At 44.1% G+C, this 22,593-nt stretch overlaps 1 protein-coding gene across 17 annotated transcripts in view; it reads right to left on the reverse strand.

Moving 5' to 3' along the window:
- MBNL1 (muscleblind like splicing regulator 1) overlaps positions 1-22,593 on the reverse strand; it is a 110,868-nt gene that overhangs the window by 76,180 nt on the left and 12,095 nt on the right. For 3 of the 17 annotated variants that reach the window (XM_076341505.1, XM_076341504.1, XM_076341506.1), the window contains exon 2: positions 5,001-5,946. The exons of 4 other annotated variants lie outside the window; for them this stretch is intronic. In XM_076341505.1, the coding sequence (XP_076197620.1) occupies positions 5,001-5,174 (174 nt within the window). In that variant the 5' untranslated portion in view covers positions 5,175-5,946. Of the gene's footprint in view, positions 1-1,585; positions 2,459-5,000; positions 6,008-6,038; positions 6,236-6,555; positions 6,575-13,506; positions 13,526-18,849; positions 18,874-22,593 lie in introns of those variants that run through there. 10 more of the 17 variants (XM_076341513.1, XM_076341502.1, XM_076341510.1 and 7 more) reach the window with 8 other exon arrangements.

A 22,593-nucleotide genomic window follows, 5' to 3' on the forward strand; every position in this document is an offset into this window, starting at 1 on the left:
TATGTATTGGTGGATCTTGGACACAAAGCACCAGAGCTTCAAACTCAGATACCATCAGTGAAAAGACTTGAACTTCTAGTCTCTAGCTTTTTCTTAGAATTTCAAAAAAGCAGAGAAATGTGGAAGTTCAAGAGTTTTCAGCTGTTGAAAAGATTAGGAAAAAGCTTTTACACTTCATTGGGACATCCAACTCGGGCATGAAGTAGCTGCCTTAGTAGAAGCATAACTTGAGAGCAAAAATTTATTTTAAAGTTCCAGTGCCCATAGTGAACATTAGCTCTCAAGGGATAAACTGTGATGCAGCCCAAATCCTGCACTGTTTACTGAGTCCACTGAAATCAAGTGAAGTTCAAACCAGTTAGAACCAGCATGTTTTGGATCACAACAGTTTGCATCCCGTAGAAAGCCCGCTGACTACAGTGGAGAAGCGCCGCCTAACAGCAGCGCTGACCACAACCACGCAGCACTACAGAAAAGAGAGTGAGTCCACATCACCCTTTCTCCGCTTTCTTCCTCATTGTTTTTATACTTTCAAAAATATATGGCTAGGAAAGACACTGTGGCAGCCAAAGGATGTGGCGTGCACAGACAAGCTGCAGGCAGGGTGACAGCGTGTCCTCAGCGCATCTGCAGCCTCCCACAAGATTTGCATTTGACATCCATCTCCCCATTGTTAAGACATCTTTATCTCAGTTTTCAGGAAACGTCAGATGACTCATCTATCGGAACATCTGATGAAGTTAATGTAATTTCAAAAATGAATCCTACTTAGGCGTATTTTTCCAAGCAAAAAATGAAGAAAAATGTTTTAAAATTATGCTAAAAATCTAATTCTGTTGCAAACCAGTTTCCTGATTTAGGAACACAAGAGCTTATTTTTTCTGTAGACAGTTTAACAGGCTTTTAGGCATCCAAATTTAGGAAAAAAATCCTACGGCATTTAAACAATGCAGAGCCAGAGCTGGAGCTGACTCAGCCACTCAAGCGCACAATTTGAATATACTACATAATCATTCTTGTTTTAAAATTATCCTCCTAATATCTAAGGGCTACATTATCCCACACACATTTATCTTGATTAATGCACTACCCTAAGGACAGCCTTGCAGATTTCATTAGGACTAATTATGAAGCAGGGTATTCAACAGCAGGATGATAAAATCTTGCTCTGATTGACATGACCCTGACCTCTTCCTTGCACTACCTCATCGAGGTCACAGAAATGTATGTGTCTTCCTTTTTCTCCTCCAAACTTCTAATTAACATGTAACAACTGCTGTTTGTTACTGATTCAGACTTAAGAAAGAACCCATAAGGTGCACACACAGGACATGCTTCCCAACAAATGACACGTGCCCCAAGATCAACGCTGCAGTGCCACAGTTCTACAAGCAGCCCCTGCAAACCCCGACACAGTACCTGCGGGTGGCAACACAACATGGAGGAGAGATTCACAGGAGTAGATGCCCCTCTTATTTTCGCTCTACACCTACATACACAGTTTTTGCTTTCATTTCACAGGGAGAAAAAACAAACAAAGTATTTTACCCAAGCTGAAAGTTCCACTTCTGAAATCTATTTTTACCTCTTATGAGCAGACTAGATGAGTCGTACTTGCTTGCGGCTGGCTGTGAGCTCCGTGCACTCCGTCCCTGCACAACATCTACGGAGGACACCTGGGACGGAGGCCAAAGTCTGCCAGGCAGAGCTGAAGGGTACTGCCATTTCACGGGGTCCCCTCAGAAAGTATTTGCTTTGCCTGTTTATGTTCTAAATATAGCAGAGCACACCGGCCATCTCCAGCTCATGAGCAAGTATCGCTATCAGGGGCTGCAGCTCTCTGCAGCACTAACACACACCTGCGTGATGTCAGCTAATATAAAGCATTTTTTCTAAGACACACTAATTCATGGGAGCGCTATGAGTGAAAGATGCATTCATAGTTTGTAAAGAAAAATTCAGTGACTAAATATCTGTCTTATGTCCAAGAGACAATGCAAGAGTAGCTGTTAATACTAATATTACATACATTTATAAGACATCAAGTATTTTAATATTAAGGTCAATTTTTAGGTGTACTGCTATTTTAGTAAAGAGCAAGGACATCCACACTGAATTATTGAAAAATTAAAAATTACTTCTGAATGTCCTAATCAAAAATCTTTTTTTTTTCTTTGGTAAACTATTAACTGACCTTACAGGGTCTAGACAAATCTGGTATAACATTTCCCTAAATTGTTTTTGTGTAACATCTAAAGTTTGTGATATTGCAGAAAATGTAACAAAATAACTAGTTCTTGTTTAACTTAGCACACACAAAAATTGACAAAGATGTGAAACAAAACCAAAACTGAGTAACTGCTTTTCTACCACGTGGATTGGACAGGGAATTCAGTGAAGAGATATTCCATTTTCTGATTACCAAAGTTATTTTCATAGATTATAGAAGCTATTTAACTAAAAAAAAAAGAAAGAAAAAAAAGCACGCTCAGGAGCAAGCAGCTCTCCTTATGCTGGAGGCAGCAGCAACACGACCCGGCCCTGCTCCCCAGGCTGCAGTGAGGGGATCCACTGGATCCCCTGGGAGCCTCTCCAGGACACAGCACATGGAGGAAGCACCTCAGCCACACGTAGACCTTTTAAGCATGAACACCAGTAAACATATCTGGTAAGCAGTGTATTTTTAAACAGCAGATTCCTTCCCAGCTTACAACTCGGCTACTGCGTTGACTTTACATGGGCAACGGAAGACTCTCTTCGACAGGGTATTTTGAAGCAATGTCATAATGCTGTAATGTTACCTACAGTTATTATCCATGGACCTTGCAGCTCTTTACAAAGGTGATAATTATCTCCTTCATTAAAAAAGGAAACGGAAGAGCCCTACTGACGGCAACACAAGAGCCAGCCATGCCGCCGGGGACAAGGAAGCCTGGCCAGTCCCCAGTTTGTCTCTCATCCAGATACAAGCCCAAGCTGCCGCTCTGGCTCCAGCGCCACTGGTCTCCTCATCCAGCACCAAGATTTTAAGGCACTTCCAATGACCACGGATGTCAGAAATCTGAGTGGAGGACACTGATGTACAGCAAACTCAGGTGATGCCTCCCATAGCGAAGGAGATTCACATCCAATTAACTCTGGCGTCTTGTTTCAACCTTTTCGGTTGTATCCTCGCTCTGAAAAGCGCAAGGCCAGAGGAGTAAGGCCGCTGCAACTGCACTGCGCCGTGCGATCGAATACCAGTTCAGTGGGAAATTAAACCGGGGGATACTGCAGGTACTATTTTACATCTTCACTCTCACACCCTCTCACACAGAGGCAGGTTTAAGTCTCCAAGGCCAGGCCCGTGTTTCCGGCAGGTATGCCACTGTGGGTGCAGCGCTGCAGCACAGCTGTCCCCGCTGCGGCAGGCCGTGCAGCCTCTGACACTGCCAACACACCGGCGGGGCGGCTGTGGTGGCGCCCGCGGCGCAGCATCCTCGAAGCAGCAGCTGACCTGCACCATACCACACTACGCCATGCCTCGCCATGAAGAGGAAGCACCAGGCGGGCTCGCTGCCACCCAGGGGCGGTGGCCGCGGCGGGCAGAGGCACTGGGCCACTCCTCCACCAAGGGCGATGCCTCAAGGCCAAGACTCCCCATCGGCGCTGGTGGCGCCCAGCACTGCTCCTAACTCCAATGCTTTTTTAATGCATAGAAACACTTTATTTCCATGTTTTTAAATGAATTTTTCTCTCCCCCCATGCATTATGATTACTGTAATTTTAAAATAAATTTGAACAACACAAACAAAAACGTTTCAATATCCGTAAGTTAAAACATGGCTGGGGGTGGTGGGGTTGGGTATTTCGGGCCTGAGAGCATTTTAAAGGTTCACCATCTACCCTGTTCTGCAACAAGACACATTTTTAAACTCAGGAGCATTGCAGGATTTATATAAAACCGCTATTAACCCACTTCCTGCCCAGCTCCCGCTGCGATCGGGGCCTGGCTGCACAAGCGACCTGCAGTAGCTGGTTACAGCTACAACTCCCTCCCCAGAGCATGTCTCTGCCATGAGGCAACTCCACGCACTCGGGCTCTGCTCCGCTTCCCGGGATTTGGTCCCAGGAAGAGAAAATTATACTGTAGAAAAAACTGACAGACATATTTCATAAAAAAATTAAAAGTTGGGAAACGGACTCTACTGAATTAATTCTGTACTGTTTGTGGGATGAGTATTTTAAATGTTAAGATTATTTAATTCATAAAAATTGAAGGGAAGGCGCTGGGATCCACACGTTTAACACCTATTGCTGAAACTACAGCTACAGTAAAACAGCAGCCATACATTTGCAGCACCTAACTCGGATATGCCTCCTAAAAATCACAGTGAGGCTGTACACTCTCTGCTACAGCCCTGCTTGCACGTCTAGAGGCACCTTGCCTTCTGCTAAGCATTGTCCTTCCCTTAAGCAAGTGTGTTTGTGAAAAAGACAGGATAACCACAGCAGTCCCAAACACAGAAATACAAGCAGGGTGCACACAGACACCCAAATAACCTAGGGAGGAAAACACTCTTCTAAGATTCACCATCAGCTGTCCAGAGACACCAACAACCCGCTGGTAGTTACGAGATGGAAACAAATCCTCATATTGCTTACGTGGTTTGTGCTATTAAAAACAAAGAATCCTTACAGTGACTTTGCTGTTTCTACGTGAAGTGCCCTTTATTCCAGCTACAGGCAGAGAGTAATTTGGAGGCAAAGAACCAGTCACTGTAGCCATACTGGAGGATTTGAGCCCTGCCAGGCATATTTTCCCTTCATTCCCCCTATCCTTCCCCTTCCCCTGAGGAAAACAGCAAAACAAATCAACAAGCATCAATAAAATAAAAGCAGCAAAACATCCCACTGCTGGCAGCCAGCAACTGCTCCCTTTTGGGCTGCAGGGTTTCTCTGGCTACAACTGCTTCTTTCATTAACTGTATATCCTTGAAAATAATATAATATTTACTCACTTTCAATGAATCAAAGCAGGCGATTACGCGTCCGTTTTCAACTTGGCAGCTTTTCGATGGGTGTGCAAATTTACATTCCGTGTCTGGTCGTGAGCAAGTCCCCCTTTGGAACTCCCTACACACTTCCAGCGTTAGCCATTTTGTGTCCCGAATCGGCGTGACACTAACAGCCATCTTTAGATTTTACAGGTAGTTAAAATTTCCAATAAAACGGACAAACAAGTAGCTGAATGATAAACTGGAAACGATGAAAGCGCCACCTCCAGAATACTTTTTTTCCCCCACTCCCTATTTTAAAAGTACATGTAAAATTGGGTGGCCGCAATGTCAAAGAAAAGATGTGCCACCAGGAGTTCACAGTGTGACACTGTTAATCGACAGAGGTTTCGTACTTAGAGAAATGCTAGGATTACCAGCAAGGTGAATGTTAAAAAGTGTGGCCCGGACTAGCCTCGTGCGCTCAGTAACCCATCCTGAGTGCCAACCGGAGCCCACAATGCAAGCATGAAAACGTGGCAGACCCTCTGACACGGGATTTCCAAGCTGCTTTCAGTAAAGTTGTCTGAAAAGTAATCTCCACGCAGCTGAATTTGCAACGGGGTTTTGTGGTGCAATCAGTATCGATTAGTTTGGCATAGACAGATGCAGCAGTTTAGAGCAACGATCGAGATTGGATTTTTTTTTTTTCTCCTCTCCTTGATTTTCGGGCAGAAGATATCTGACCTTCTCAGCAAACTTTTATTTTTACAGTAAAGCAGCCTACGGCAAGGCCCGATAGCGCCTTTCTCTCGGTTTTGGGTGGCAGTGGGGGTGTCTGGCTAGAGGTGGCGGGCGGATGCGCTGTCGTCGCAGTCTAGCTGGCAGCAAGCAAGGCAAAAAGCAGCGGCTGCTCTAGAAGCGGTCCCAAGCAGCAGAGACGTCAGGAAAGGCACTTCTTAGTACCAACCTGTAGAGAGAAGAGACACGTTACAATTCACCGGGCGGCATTTCGGGGGTGTCCCGCGGAGCCGCCGCCGCCGCCCCGCGCAGGGCACTCACGCCAGCCGCCGCCGGGCTGCGAGGAGAGGGGCCGCTTCCCCGTGCGGAGCCAGGCATGATCGGGAGCGAGCCAATCGCAGATAGCGTTGCAGCGATATTCCGGGCAGGAAGCCAATGGCGGGGGCCGTCTTATGAAAGGTCGCGCCTGTCAGACGCTGGCTGCGCTGCCCCGAGCGCCGAGCGCGCCCGCCCGACGGGGCTCGCCCGGCCGCCGGAGGACGAGCGTGTGGGCCCGGGCTCTACCCGACATGCAGCGAGGGGGACGGACCATCGCGGCGCCGCCGCCGGAGCGCCCACGCGCGGCGCGGGGAATGGTACCGTCCGCTGACCCGCCCGCCTGCGCGCCGCCGCCGCCCCGCCCCGTCGAGACACTCGCCTCGCCTCGCTTCCCCCCGCCCCGCGCCTCTCCGGCCGCGGCCCGCAGGTACGGGCTCCCCGCACGGAAGCGGCGCGGCTTAACGGACGCAGAAAGCCGGGCCCGCCGTCCCGCCGGGAGCCCGTTACAACGCAGCGTTACCGTGCGGTCGTTACCGCCCGGGGTCAGGCAGCGGCACCACCCCTCCGCTCCCGCGGGCGCCGGTACTTGCTTCTCTTAAGGACAGACCCAAAATGCCGCTCATTCACAAGACCGGCTCGGCTCTGGTGCAACAGCTGACTGCCTGAGACAACAACCGTGCACTCTTATGTAACCCTAGTCGCTAATATATAGTCATTTTGGGGTCACCACAAACTAGCCTGGATCTGTATTCATCTAAGACCTCAGGAAATAATGTGCCTGCACGTGTGCGACTGCCCCTTCCAGAAGAGAATGATTACTTGGCACTCTTTTTCCTCCCATTAATGTATTGCAGGTGAACTACAAGCTTAGTGACAAACATCATTCACTTAAAAAAAACCCACCCAGGCATTTAACATCCAGAAATGAGAGGGTAAACCTTTCCCCTCAGATGCCAAGGTGGAACAGGTGTTTCTTTGAGACAAGTTTCAGATGCCCAGCTTTGCCACAGAAGTCTGGTGCCATGTGTAAATTTAACTCCATAATAAATTGTAACTTGTCCCAGCCTGGAGATCTCAAAAGAGCAGCCTGGACTACAGAGCAGAGGGGCCCTCACGACAGTGCCCACAGCACGCTGCGGCACACCGGAGCCCACAGGCAACACCAACAACGGGACTTCTGCCAGCACTGCAACCCCCAGCAGCATCCTGCCCGCCTGCGTTTAGGGGGAAGGTTGTTCCCATCCCTGTCTTTCTAGAGACACTGCTCCATAATCTTCATATTTCCCACCACCACCACCACCCCCCCAAAGCAGCATCACTGACACTGTCATCAAAAACACATCTTGGGAAGTGATGCTGGTCAGCGTGGATGCAAACCAATAGATGAGGAAAAATCTACGAGGCGTCTTTTCCCAGGGACTAAGTGATTAGAACAACAAACTACAGGAGAAGTAAAGCACACCTAATACAGCTAATAAGATTGTAACAGGCACCATGGTTTCCTTGCCAGGACACTTCTAATCGTGCCCACATTTTTAATCCCTGCTAGCAGGAGACAAACAACTATGCATAACTACTTGCAAGCACAAGTTAACAGCTAGGTGTCTTCTTGGTAAACACAGATATTCATTTGCTTCAGCTGCCTAAAATTCAGAAGTCAGTCATCCCATGCCAGCAGTCACTACTGCTCAGCCCTTGGGGATACAGCAGAGACTTGGGTCTTGAAAACTCATTCCGTAACAAGTGCTCAGGCAAACACGTTTGGTTCTCCCACCTGTGCCACACTACTCAGCCACGATGGGTTAGCACCAAGAGATTTGAAAGAACCAAACAATATGCTGGGACCTCACGATGCCACCTGGCCACAGCCGCACACCAGCAGGCCCACCTGGGTGCCCTGCTGGGATGGGCTCCAGGCATCCCCAGCCACCTTGTGTGGGACTGCCCTTCACATCAGAGAGCTTTTGGAATCCTAAAACACATCACCCGGCCTCCAGCCAAGGTGTACTGCAACTCACCCTGTCCTCCGCAGATACAGATAATAGATGTATCCACTTCCTCCCACCATTGCTCTTGCACAGCACAAAATGATGACTTCTGAGTGTTATTTTGTTATGAACGTTTATTCCCTGTGAGACCCTCAGGAGAGGGTGGTGCCGATGCAGGCAGTAAGAGCTCTCTACAACAAAGTTCTGAAACAGCTCTAAGTGTGGATTTTCTCCTGTTCATCAGTTTGGTATACAATCCATACCAAGCATTGATTTTTCCAAACAACAAGAAGAGTTAGAGCAGCAATTGATATATTTTACATGCTAAAGCCAAAGCAAGTTAAAGGCCACGTTTTCAAAACAAGATACTTAATTTCAGTCTCATTGCACGAGTAGTCACCCCTTACGAAGAAAGATAGCATAAAGGCAACATACAAAATGAAAACAAATGAAAACTATCTTTTGTGCTCACGTGTAGTGAAAGGAGTAATCTTCCCGGTAAAACTCAAGAAACTGTGTTTTATTCCTAGCTTTGTAGTAAGTTTTCTATTTGGCGTCAGACTAGCCACTTGCAGCGAAATCCTGCTCCTGTTGAGGTCAGTGATATATCTGTAACTGCGTTAAACAAGGCTGAATTTCACCCTTCGTTCTTCAGGCTGCCAACTGCAAAAAGAAAAGTATTACTCTGAGGAGCTGCGATGCCTCAGAGGTAAATCTTCTGAATGTGAAGAAATGCTAGATGCATATTTTGTCTGCACAGTTACTTGAAGAAAAATTGTTTTGTCAGAATTTGTTACCTACCTGAAAACATAGCCAGAAATATCAGCTTTAAAAATAGCCTTCTAGCAAAAATAGACTGACTTCAGACCAGAGGTATGTCCTCAATATCTTCACTAAATAAAGGAAGATGTTAGCACAGAATCTTTTTTTTTTTATCTGCATAAACTATTTTCCCCTCACTTTGAAATTCACTTGTGATATTCCACGTCAATAAGGAGTCCTCAATAAGCCTCAAATACTAAAGGACACCACTGTCTGCAAAAAACCCCAGCAGATATATGTGATGTGTCTCTTTGGGCTGTCTCTGATAAGCTAGGAAAGACCGCAACAAATCCAGAGGGAGGAACCATAGTGAGAGGACAGGAAAGGGGTTGGGTTGATTTTTAATATTTTTTTATTTATTTAATTAAAATTTATTTGGGGGCTGACAGTTTCCAGACTCCACCTAGTAGGCCATTCAGTACTAAAGGCTGTTCTTAATCCACAGGTAGTTTTCAAAGTTCACCTTTTGAAATTTGAAAGTATTTGCTACTTGTCTTGGGACTGTTGCAACATTGGTTGGACAAAGCGTAGCTTTGCCTTCACTGATTATTTGGAATACAAGGAAAATGAAGCTAAAAATATTGAAAGCAAATTAAAAAGTTATTCTCAGAAAAGATAAAAGAGAGAAACAACACTGAGAAGTCATTCCTTAGGAGGGTAAGAGAGATGACTCAGTTGTCTGCTGAGCTGGGTCAATTCAAACAATTAAGAAACAACTTCACAAATCAGTGGAAAGGTTATCTGAAAACGCCCAAGAAAGTGAAACTAACACACAAAGGACCATGTGATTACAGTTTCTAAGTTCTGATTAAATATGTTCCATTTTTATTACTTCCCATTATTGCTATAAAGAAATGTTGTACAGCCAGGTTAATGACATGTTTTTCCTCCTCTTCTCATTACAGTCTTTGACACAAAAATAAGGTATCTGAACAGGAGTGTCTCACTGCGCTGGGAACTGTTCCCGAGGAGCCATTGTTTTCACTCTTCCTGTAACTGGGTTTGCTGGACGTTCCTTTTTTCTCTATCTCAATTCACACACATCTCTTGGAAAGAAAGATGTATAAAGCTGGACAGGCAAAAAGCACAACACTAAAGAAGAACACGGCAGTGAAGAATGCTATTTTTATGCTCAGAGAAAGTGGAAGCTGAAAACGCCAGTCTCAATGACATGAGAACTGTCAGCAAGAACAGATAATTACACAACGTGAATTCATCCTCATGACAATGACTCTAATGAGATAGGAAATGGAATAAAATCAATATTCTATTTACATTGACAGTACAGTCTCAAAGCTTGAAATTGCCAAATGGCTGTCTTTTAAATAAATACAAAAATTACTGACCGCCTTACAGTATTTTCAAAACACCTCTGCCAATTCAAAGTTACCAATAACATATCTCAACATAGAATTTGGAAAAGATACAGCAATTACTTCATGGCACAATTGATGGATATAATTATAGCACTGTCACAAAATTAAGCAGAAACAATGAGCTAATTAACATCTTGGCCACATAACAGTGAAGGATTGGTTAAAGAAAAATATTCTTTAGTAAACTACTGCTGAACAAACCAAATTGGTCTTGTACTCTAGCTCTGTAGGAACTGTACCTACTACACCGATGTGACAGCACGTAAAAGCAAATAGACCCCTCTCTCAATTTGGTACTTTTGCATATATTGGGGAAAAAGTAGAGCGCAAAGGCAGCGGCACAGAACAGCCAGCTCTGAAGTGGGAATGCCCTGATACTGTACCATTTAAGATGTACGTCATAGCCCTCCACAGCCCAGCAACTTGTGACATAAACAGAGCTTGGTAAAACTACAAGCACATATTAGCATTGAACTACTACGCAAGTCCCACACCGGATTTGTAAAAAAACTGCCAACACTTCTTCTATGACCCAGATATTTTGCATAATATACATAGTTTTAGTAGTAGCAGTACTAGTAGTAGTGCTTTAAAGGTTATTTCTGTACTGTTTTAGCTCTGACAGAGTTGCTTGGGAAGACAGTGCAACCTCCCACTGACTTCAATGGGCTTCTCAGGCAGATCCTCATCAGACGTGTTTTTATCTTGAGTATATTTCACAGTTTCTAAAACGGTTTTAGCAGAAACACCTAACTGTGACATTACATCTGAATTTAACACATCCAAGTGTACTCAGTTCATGAAAACTGGATAAATAATGAAAAAAGAGGCAACGTCATAAAGTAAGCCCCCCCAATTGCACACACATTACTGCAGTGTGCAGAAATAAGGTATTTCCTTGAAATCAGTTCTCCAAGATTTATGTCCCTAATCAAACTGTGAACCAATTTCTAACAACAGTGTAATGGCACTGACGTACAAATCCCATAGCCCAATCCTTTCTTATTTTAGATTAGAGTAATGCTATTTTCAAGTCAGAAAGTTATACTGCAAATTCCATAAACCCTCTCTCCTTTAAAGAGTATACGGTTATGAATTAACCATTATTACTGTAATTAAAAAAAACTTTAAAGTCAAGAAATATGCCTGTTGAAATTTTTCTTTTTTTATAACCTATGTATGGTATATATCAATCTCCTTTACAAAATTTGGGACTTCAGAGACATGCAGAATTCTCATTACCTGACAGCATTAGATGGATGTGTATTTATAAACTAAAATAGGGAAAGGTCAGTGACTGTCTCTAGACCAGGAAATGTGTCTACTGGCTACTTATTCTCTTTCAACTGGTAACCCAGAGACACAAAATGGAAGGAAGGACTACTCTACATTTCATCCATTTTACCGTTAATTTATGTATTACAAAGCATTCACATATCCACCCACACCACTGAAGTTGCAAATATTGTTTCTGGTAGTAAAAACATAGCCATACTATAATCCTTTACCGTAACATTTACAGAATGTATTTCAGAAATAGAAGTTCTGCATTATCCTGACATAGGGGAATTTCAACCATAAAATAAGTGACATTTCCCACGCAAGTCTAAAAAGAAGTTGTTTATCTTTAAAAATAACAGTAATCTCACGATTTAACTTAAAACTCCTAGGTTTTTTTAAAAAGAAAACAAACTGAACTGAAATAACCAAAAGCTCTTTTATTAAAATCAGTCTTATGTGCTTGTTCTAATGAATATTAATTTTAAACACTGAGTTTCTATACAAAGACATTTAAGAGGCCATAATTATACATAAACAACTATGTATCCTTCTAAAAAGCAGAAAGCTATTTATTAATCACTCTTGCACATTAAAGACATTTTGTTTGATTAACTACAAATGCACGTAAGCCAAGTGATGCAGGAGAGGAGCGAGATGACCTACGTCAATGGCATCACACCAAGATCAGTCTCCCACAAACCCAGCGTCTCCTCTGGGGCAGCATGGGCTGTGTGAGCACAGCTGGCCCGACAGGTCGGTCACGCCAAATTGTCCGCCCCACACTGTCCCCTGCCACTAGAAAGGCACATTTCACGTGTAAAATGTTTCCTACTCTCTCCTGCATCATGCACGCATGACATTATATTACGTGTCACTTCTCCTGCTTGTTTCAGTGGGAGCAGGCTGCAGTGCCTGTTGATTATGCAGCCAAATATTAATAAAGAATGCCCCGCATGCAGCAGTTTCTCGGTGTTTTCCTCAAGAACACAGCCACATACCGAACCTCAGGACAAGTCCCACAACTAAGACTCAAAACTGGGAGGTACCTGTAACAGTGACAAAAAGGATAGCTACACATCACTGAAAAACACTCCCATATTGACAGGTGATTTCTAACTGTACATGTGTGTATATATAGAAAATATTATATATATATAGACGTGATTATTAGCATCATCCATGATAACAACTACTACAGAAAAAAACAATGGCCATGACTCAGCAAGGGAAGCAACCGCTTCCCTCTAGCATCGAATTCAGCTGATGTCAATGGTTTCAGGGAGGAAAAGTGACCCAGAGGAGCTCTCACTTGTGTGAGATGCAGCAGACACCCAGCCTAGCTTCTTGCAGGTCAGATGCCTTAACGTCTACTTTATAGCAAGGGAAAATATACTGGCACCTTATTACTACTAAGGTTCTAAATTAAATCTACATGTGACCTCTAGAAAGGTTCCCAATTTTAAAAATCAGATACATCGTTTTTCACTTCCTAAAGCAGCTGCCACATGGCCTTGGTTACAAAGGGCGGCTTTCTCCTTCCCCAGAAATGGCTGGATCCCAGCAGTGTGTAAACTGAGTCTTGGGAGACCACTCTGGTGAGCACCTGATGGATTACAGCATATACATGGTCAGTACTAACATTATTATTAATTTACTACTAATAGCATTTGCTCCAGGCAACAAGCTCCTCCACTTAGCTTTGCTAACCTGCCCCAGTCCGGGCACCCCCTCCCACATTTGCCCCCATCACCAAACTCTAGATTTCAAAGCTCTCGCCCATTTGCATGATGATTGCTTTGTTATGTGAATAATTATGAACTAGGAGTCTGGATGCAGCCACCACACCCTTGCACACATCAAATTAATTGGCAAGATTAAATCCAAACTTAATTACCAGAAACAGAAGAGGTCGTTCATGTCACCTGCTCTGAACCGGCACGTCATCCCACTCCCAGTCACACCCCGCCATCCCACTCCCCTGAACTGCCACGCACCCTGGCTCACCCTGCGGAGAGGCAGACCGGCGCAGCAACGCCTGCCAGGGAAGACTGTGGCATCTTCAGCAAAATTCAGTGTGGGGCACCTTACCACTAACTGCCTGCTGCATAAACGGGCATGCTCCTAGCGAGGCCAATCAGAAGTTATAATTACATGCATTGCTTCATCTTGCATCTGACTTGAGGGCAAACAAAAAGGGACATGAATACAGATAATGAGGAACACGTTATACAGAGTTCCGCTTTCGACAGCAAGTTAGAACTCAGGTTTCGATGGCCTGGTCACTTCAGCTCAGTAACGGTGAGCTGTGGCAATGCTGTGACAATCACATGCTTCTCTCAAGGATGAGAAAATCATGTGGGAATGGGTGAAAATGGGGTCACCGATGCGGTAGGGACTGAAGGAGAGCAGCACTCCCCTGGACAGACCCATGGCAGCACCAAGCCGGCACCCCAGCACCGCCCCGGCACCACAGCACCGCCAAGCGCACCACCATGCAGCACCTCCCGAGTAAGGGCCCAGGGGACCCGCGCCTCTGAAATCACCCCAGTCTCCAACAATCACAGCACTGCCACGCCAGGGACACCCAGAGCAGTGAAGCATCGTGAGCTTAGTGCGAGGGTATAACTGCCTGACTCCCGTTAACATTAACATGACTCACAAGGCAACGACAGTACTGGAAAACTACTCCAGCATCTGTTGCAAGGCAGGAGATAAAGCCGACTGCGTTTCAGTTCAAAGCTTTCTGTTTCTTAAAGACTCTTAAATCCAAAATAGAGTATTTTCTAAGTTTTAATACATTCTGGCCTTACATTTAATTTATATTCATCAGTCATATCCTTCCAGGATAGTAAAAACTTACACGACTTATCAGAAAATACAATGAATCTAAAGTAATTTCTTTTCATTATGTATGAATCTAAATCCTAGAGAATGGGGTTTTTAACTCTCTATGCTCTGTCACCATCCAAGGTATCAGAGATAATTGTTATGCACTAATGTAAGAGTAAAATGATTCTTCTATTTACAGCAAAACTAATCAAGTTTAAGAGACACTTTCCTTGACTTAACAGAGATCAGTACACATACAGTGCTCAGCAGCACAGAAACACTTACTGATGCGATTAATTTTGCATCGTGAACAATCTCACCCAAGCTAAATATGTGTCTTCAGACATCAAGGAAAAGCTCCAAATCAGTATTAAAAAGAAATAATAAAACCTGAATGACTACGCTTTATTTTAGGAAAGAAGTGAAAAATGTCTTTGAGACCTTTTTTTAATCAGTATTTGCTATAATTTATTATTATGCTTGTTCATCTTGAATCATGAGACTTACGTAGCTAACAATAATCATGAAAAACAACCCACTGACAGCCCCTGTTTGGAGCAGCTTCTTCTGCACAAAACCTCAGCCAGAAGAAACGCCACGACTGATGGACGTGAATTACGAAGGGACTTCTTAGCAAGGCTGTTCCCAGCGTGCGAGACGGCAGCGATGCAGTTAATGGGGATACCCTCCCAGTGCAGCGGTGCACTGCGCACAGGATTTAAGCCTAGCCTTCCTCCCCAGCTCCGGAGGCTATGACTAGTCAGAAGGAAAAGCAGCTCCTGCATTGTAGCCTTCCCAAGATCAGGCTCTCTGATTTCCTGGGAGCAGTCAGGCTCTGGGAATGACATCAAGAGCTGGCTTTGGTGATGAATTTTGCTAACACTCATTTTGTTCATGGATTCCCCAATGTCTGAATGACCCAGCTGGTGTAACGCTGCTTCAGTGCATGCTTGCATACAACTTTTCTCTTGTTTTTAGCCTTTTGCTGTGGGTAATAAAGATGAAATCGGGGGAGGATGAAAAAGAGATTTCTGGTTACTTCAGCGCCTAGAAGGTGGCCCTTCCAGAAGGTCTGTGCTCATATGGGAGGGAGCTGCAACGCCGTCACACCTGCAGCCCTGCAGACAGCGCGGCAACAGAAATCCCAGCCAGCGCAGGGTCCTGGGGTGTTCCTAGGGCCACTGAGCGAAAACTGCTTCAGGGACACCATTGGTGTAACACACAGAGGCACACAAGATCACCCACAGGCTGTTATCATCTGAGGTCGCTAAACTTATATTAAAAAAAAAAAAAATAAAAAGAGCAAGCAGCAGCCCCGCTGGAAGGTGCAGTGAGCGCGGTGGCACTGTCTTCGGCATCACCACAAATGGTAGCTACAGGGGGTTTCCAGCTCGGCCAGTCAGATCTTTAATAATTTTTGTTTCTGGGTTATGGATCGGGTCATAACCCACTACCTTGCTAAGTTTTTATTCACAGCTGTTGCCTGGCTGAGCTATTTGAACTATTTCTGAGCTCCCATCTTCCATGGAATAATCAAGGAATGTCTCTGAGGCAGAATGAATGTGGACCCTTCATTACACTCTTGCATCCTTGTATTCCTCGTGGTCTCATGTTGTAATAGCTGCCGGATTGCTCTTGTTCCAACAACACATGCCTGCGATTCGCTCTCTCAGGCTGCTCTCTGCTTAGGTCAGGCCAAGGCAGCAGCATTTCCCACCGCTCTAGCAAAGCCCTGCATACAAGGCTCACAGCCTGGTCTCCAATACAATCTCCTTCGTGAGCAAGGAAAAGTGAACTGTGTCCTTTTTGCTCACTCTGTAGGAAAACTTTTTTATGCTCAACTGGTGCCAAATCCCAAACACATAACCTTCAAATTCCCATTAATTCTTCTTGCAGAAGAAACGGCCTCTATATCTTCATGCAACATAAAAATGGATCACTTTCCCCAAAAAGCCTGCTACAACAGAATAAAAATACCAGTGTTAATATGTCAAAGGACCACAGGTGTGGACCAAAGATTTTAGACAATTTTTAAGCGTCTAAAAGATTCAGGTTATACCCCTGCCATTAGAGTTGCTTTAAACATTCTTATTCCTTAAACGATCCAAAATAACAGCTTGAAGAATGATGCCATAGGAAAATCCAATTCAAAAAAGTGCTCAAGCCCATTTAATGGTGCCACTCACGTGCTGAGCGCTCATTCTGCAGCTCCTTGTCTATCTTCTTTCTAAAGAAGAGCTGTGGCAGAGGTCCCCCGGCCAAGCAGACGGTGAGGGTGTGAGCCCACGTGCTCGGGGAGCTCGTGCAGGCAGAACAGCTGAGCCACCCCTCAGCCTCCAGGGACGAGAACACCCAGTGATTCTGCACTGACCCCTGCGAGCCCCCCAGCACTGTTCCAATTAATGCTCTCAGCACTGCACAGCAAGTGTAGAGGCTTACATAATACCCAAATGATTTATCCTAACTGTCTACCTCCACTATTTTTATCTGCTTTCCCAAAGTATTTCTCACATGGAAGATTCCTCCCTATCCTCTACTTGAGTTCTCCTCAATCTGTCTCCTTTTTCATTAATGTACCTGTGCAAGCTACCCAAACTGAACAACACAGTGAAGGAATTTTGGAAAAAGCTCAAAGGATTACCATTTTCCTTGTATTCTCACTCTTACCTCTAAAAAGCCATTTAAAAAAAACGAATATGAAAGTTTAAAATTCTAGTCTTATACAAAAAAATATGGAATATTTGGAAAATAGCTTCTGAAAAGATTTCAGAAAAGCAATTTTTATAAAAATGGTGATTAAAGACAGAATGCTTAGAAGTTGTAGAAAACAAAACAAACAAACCCAAAACAATAATTTTGTCAGTCATGCAGAAAAATGAGTGAAAGAAGTTCCAATTCTTGTATTTTAGTTGCCACCATTAGCTGTATTTAATTAGAAGAATTGAACAGAGCTGCGTCTACTTTTCACAAAAAATCACATCATTAAAGATTTATTTATGGAATATATTTGCACATAAATACAGGAGCTCAATAAAATGCTGATAAGCAGCAAGGCAAGATATTTTCCCAGGGACTTTTTCTAAGCAGTTTCCAAAGCTAAGTCATAGCAGCAAGTGTCTGCGCTCCCAGAAGAACATTTTTAACCGTTGCACACCAAAAAGCTGAAAAGCACATAATTACATTATCAGCATCACAGACTCACTACCTTTGATTTTTCACTGCTTGTGAAAGAAGTCTCAAAGTCAGTTTAAGTTTTGCCTACATATTGAGCACTGAAGGATTCCCATAAAAAATTACATATGGAAAGGATTTCACTGAAAACCGAAAGTGATCACATGAAGTCAAGAATGCTGCCCAGGCACTAAAAGTCTCCCAAACACTGGAAGAAACATTTTTTGTTTGGATTTTGTTTCTTCCAGCCTCAGAGCGCCACAGAAAAATTAGAATTTATTTCTCACAAGTAAATCATGCTGTGTTTATCAGTATGTGCAGTTGACAGAACCTTTCTTCCATGGAATCCAGATGGCACAAGCAACACCGAAATAGCCAGTGTCAGTTGGGACGGCAAACACCGACCCTGGGGGATTGGCAAGGAGGAGGAAGGGCGGGCAGTTCTGCACAGCCAGCCCCAGAGCAGCCGCCATCCTGCCTGCACCTCTGCAAGCAAACTCAGCAGATGTTGGAGCACTGGCTCTCAGGCGCCTGCGCACACAGAGACATGTATTTTCTATGGTGAATCCAGGCCTAATTACTGCTGCCTTCAGCTTGGCAACCTGCTCGGAAAACCTGACACATCTGCCTGGTTCAGCGAGCTCCTGGAGCCTGCACACTCCTCCATGGTGCCCCCAGGGAGCACGGAGTTTAAAAGCTCAAGACCTGTGGTACATCTAGACCCAATTAATACAGCAAACTTCATTTTCTCCTACAGCAATTTACTTAAATTTAAAAGAAAAGCTTATTTCCTTGAACACCGTGTAGGTGTCACTGCAGTGGAGGTAACGTCACTGCAATGCCAGAGCTAACGTGGTCTCAGGGGCGAGCTCCTGTCCCACACGCCCCGCTGCAGGCTGACCCATGGTGGGCTTTGGCCATGCACCTGTGGACCATCTCCTCCCCGTGCAAAGGGGGAGCTTGGGGTTAAAGGACTACCGAGAGAGGAGCGCTGAGGGCTTTGCAGAACCAAGCTGACGAGCTCTGATTGCTCTCCCTTTTTTAGAAGGAAAAATTCCCAGTAACTTCTCTGGAAGCAGGATTGGGCCCAGAGCCCAAACATGCTCTGGGTTCTCAAGTCCTTACTCACCACTCACAGTCAGACTCACTTGCGCGGGAGCCAGCAGCGCAGCAGGAATGTGCGGAGCTGCTCCAGGCAGAGCAGGCAGCAACGGCTGCAGGAGCCCGGGGTCTGGCACCACGCTGCCCTCCACTCCTCCAGCCTGCACTGCTGCCATCTTCACCCCAGCTCAGCCAGAGGAACAATTTCGTGCTTTGTACTTGCTGCACTAAATACCATACATGTACCTTATAAATGCTGTCCCTCTGTATCTGTATAGAGTGAATGCAGACGCCGTCAACTGAGCTTCCCATGCAGGCTCTTCAGGCAAACTTGAACTTACAGCCACCCAAGTCAGGACACATTATTTATAATGCTTTCGACATTTTACTTTTCTCTCCAAAAAATACCTGCTCCAAGTTCAAGCCCAAGCCATATTTTGCCTTGCCAGATGATCTGCGACCGTCTCATGACTTATTACACTGTTATCATCACTAAGCTTAGCAAACAGGGCTGCTAAGTCTATTAATCTTCTGAAACACAGTCTGAAACTGTAGAAACAAAACACCTCACTACAAGATATATAAAATGTGGTATAGTGAGATAAGGGGAAAATTCAGTGCACGCTCTGTTAATTTTTTTCTGTGCCACTGCAAGCAAGACTGATGCACTTTTGTAAGAAGCAACTCTGAATGTAATGGTAATGACAAGTACATAAGTGAAAAAAAATTCCTTTTACAACACCAGCCTCCCTGAGCAGCAGACAGCAAGGTATGCTTCCAATAGGAAAACCTGGACTATATGTAGAAATTCAAACTCCCACCTGTACATTCAAACAAAGAACTGATAAAATGAGTCAAATACAGCTGGCCTGCAATGGAGGGCTATGTGAAAGCTCACTTCTCAAAATGCCAAATGACTAAACATATTTTAAATAAGTACTAGACAGGTTCTTTTTATTGTGCTGAAATTCATTCCGATTCAGCCACCGATATACAGCTTACATATTTACGTCCCAAAATATTTTTCTGTGAAAACAAATACTTGGCATATTTGCCAAAAGCATAAGGTCTTAAGAGCAACACAGGCACTTGCACACTTTCTGATAGCGCTCAAATAAGGGCTGAAAGTTGTTTCTCTCTGAGACTTCTTGCCAGCTGCGACCGGCAGCTCCAGGAGGTAGCGGGGCTGCAGAAGGACACACAGACCTGGGGGACTGAGCTGGCACACGGGCTGCGTGGCAGCGGGGAGGCAGCACGGCCCCGTGCCCCCGCGCTAGGTTAATGCTGATTATACACTTGGCTCATGGAAATGATAATCTGGCTACACAAAACTCACAGCCAAGCTTGGCTTCCTTGGTTTTCCTGTGCAATCTGTAGATTCAAACAAAAATGAACTCTGAGCACACTGTTTAGCATCCTACTGACAGAAGTATACTTTTACCTTTTAAACTGCTGCTGATATTTCTAATTAATACCAAATACCAATCATCCCATTGAAAATTCAGGCTGCATTTAGTGAGAAATTAAGTTAGACTTTAGTGAGGACAGATTACACCTATTGCAAACTTTGACTTTTTTTCTTTATAGTACATTAAAAGAGTTTTCCCAGCTGCCTAAAATAAACATATTTTGGATAAAAATATTCTTCTATAACAATGCATCATATGCACATAATTTGAAACATGGACTATTTCACAGGGTGGTAGCTGACAGCAAGCAGACATTTTAAAAAAAATAATTGATCCCAGAGGAAAAGCAATTCTCCTGATACATAGCTGGATTTCATCCCGAGGTCAGCACACATCAAACCCTCACACAGTCATCAAACAGCCCAATGGGCACAGACAGCCTCGTGTGCGTCGACCTACACCAGCTCAGCACTGCTGCTGTCGCTCTCCTGTTGCATCCACTGAAGCTATGGAAGAAATTTCAGATCAGCCTCAGAGCAGGAAAATTTACTGCTGGTTCTGAATGCACATAACAGTGTAAAACAACATTTGTCACTGGCTTTATTCTCCAAACGAAGCAATGACTAAGACATTCACCCTGCACAAACTGCTGAAGTTAGAACGGGAAAGGGTGACATTGACTGCTCGCTTGAACATCCTTACCAGGAACCACGCTCCATTATAAAATGCCACATGCAAAACCTTCACCTCTCAACTTTTAATATTAAATGTGTATTTTTTTTTTATCTTGGGATGTATTCAAGTTTCATCACAACTGTGATACAGTTCTAATGGTCCCTTCTCTTTCCTTGTTAATTGCTCTGAACTCTCATTGACACTAATGGGAATTACAATTGCACATACGCACAGCAGAACAGACTCCAAATGTCACCGAGGATAGCAATGAAAAACCATTCACGTGTTTATCTTTTCGGTAAATAATTATGGGGTAGTAGGAAGGAAATGTTGTTTACTTTGCTGCATTACTTGGGAAACTAAGTTTACAATATATAATTGTTAATAAAATAAAAAACCTAATAATAATCATAGGCAACTGCTCTAATCCCTAAGGAACACAAACAGTGGAGACCACCACATGTGTAGGCAAAGGAAAGCCCTGAGCCTTTGCCTGCCCTGGGTCCTCCTGCCACCCCTCTGCCCTGTGTGAGGCTGAAAACAGCAGAACAGATTTGAACATAGGAGTCCCTAGGGAAGCGATCAAACCCAGCCAGATTCCACACCTTACAGTCGTTAGGTGTATAAAGCACATTAATCTACACATCCGAGCTTTGCTCGCACTCCAGCAGATCTCTGAGCCCTCTGGCAGCACCTGCACGTTTGTGTGCAGGATTATTCTGCCACCGCTTACAAACAAACGACAGTACAAAACCAGATCATTTCAGGCAACACCTGATAGCTGACATCAGTGTCTTTCCTTGCTCATACTGGAAAACCATCATAAAAATATATAAATTACAACCACAGTAAAATTCCTTCTGGACAGGAGCAGTTGCAGGATTTTTTTGACAAATATTCATAGTTACAGAAGTTATCCTCAGCATGGACAAAAATCATAAAAACGTGACAACAAAAGGGAACAGAACTTTTTTTTCAGTTTTATCTTAATGAGCTGGTCTTTGTTAACAGCAAAATCACCTCTTCATAGCATTTGCATTTAAAATGTGCATAAGGCAAAGGAAAACTCATATTAAGCCTTTGAAGGTAATGAATAGCTGCTGCAAGGCGTCTTTTATAATCCAACACGTGTGACTTCCTCGATGTTAGCACTGTTAGAAATATGATGGTTGCAGTTTATACATGTGGTTCCTAAGTAGCAATCATCCTCTATTCTGGACATCAAGAGGTGCTAAGGCTCATCCTCCTAATTACAGGCATTCCTGTGTCATTACCACCTCTGCATTAAATCTAAAGCAGCAGAATAAAACAAGTACTTAAAGGAAATAAAAACAGAGGGGAAAGCGTATGTTTTAATCTGAACGGGCCACGAGATCTTCATCTATACCACATGTGTAAGAACCTTTACTGTGGCCACATAACCCATCCTGGACAATACGGTAAAAACCATGCAGCTTTAACGGTCTGTCTCCTCTGAGCAGCCAAAAGAGTGGCCCTGTGGAGCAACACTCTTTTGACCATTTAATGTTTGTTTCAGCTGTTTGGTGTGATGCATCACCATCTCTTGTACTTCAAATTTATTTTCCAGGTTTCCAATACACCTAGGCTCCAAGTTCAGGAAAGTCAGATTTGCACGTGATGCAGGGATGCAAAGCGATGCAGCTCGGGCATTGTGCAAAGGCCACAGAATAGTCCATTTACCAGTCTTCTAAAATTCCCTTGGAGGACAGACTGCAGCAAATTACGTTATGGGTTCTTTTCAATCTTATCCTCCTTGCTTATGAAATTTTGGAAAGTAGCATTTTCAGTGCTCCCGAGACATGCAAACTGGACAAGCACCAGAAACCTCCATGCAAAACAGGTTTTAAAAGAAAGCAACAGCAGCACCTGCTACTTTCAAATGTTT

This window comes from Aptenodytes patagonicus, chromosome 6, assembly GCF_965638725.1.
Source record: "Aptenodytes patagonicus chromosome 6, bAptPat1.pri.cur, whole genome shotgun sequence".
Classification (NCBI taxonomy): Eukaryota; Metazoa; Chordata; class Aves; order Sphenisciformes; family Spheniscidae; genus Aptenodytes; species Aptenodytes patagonicus.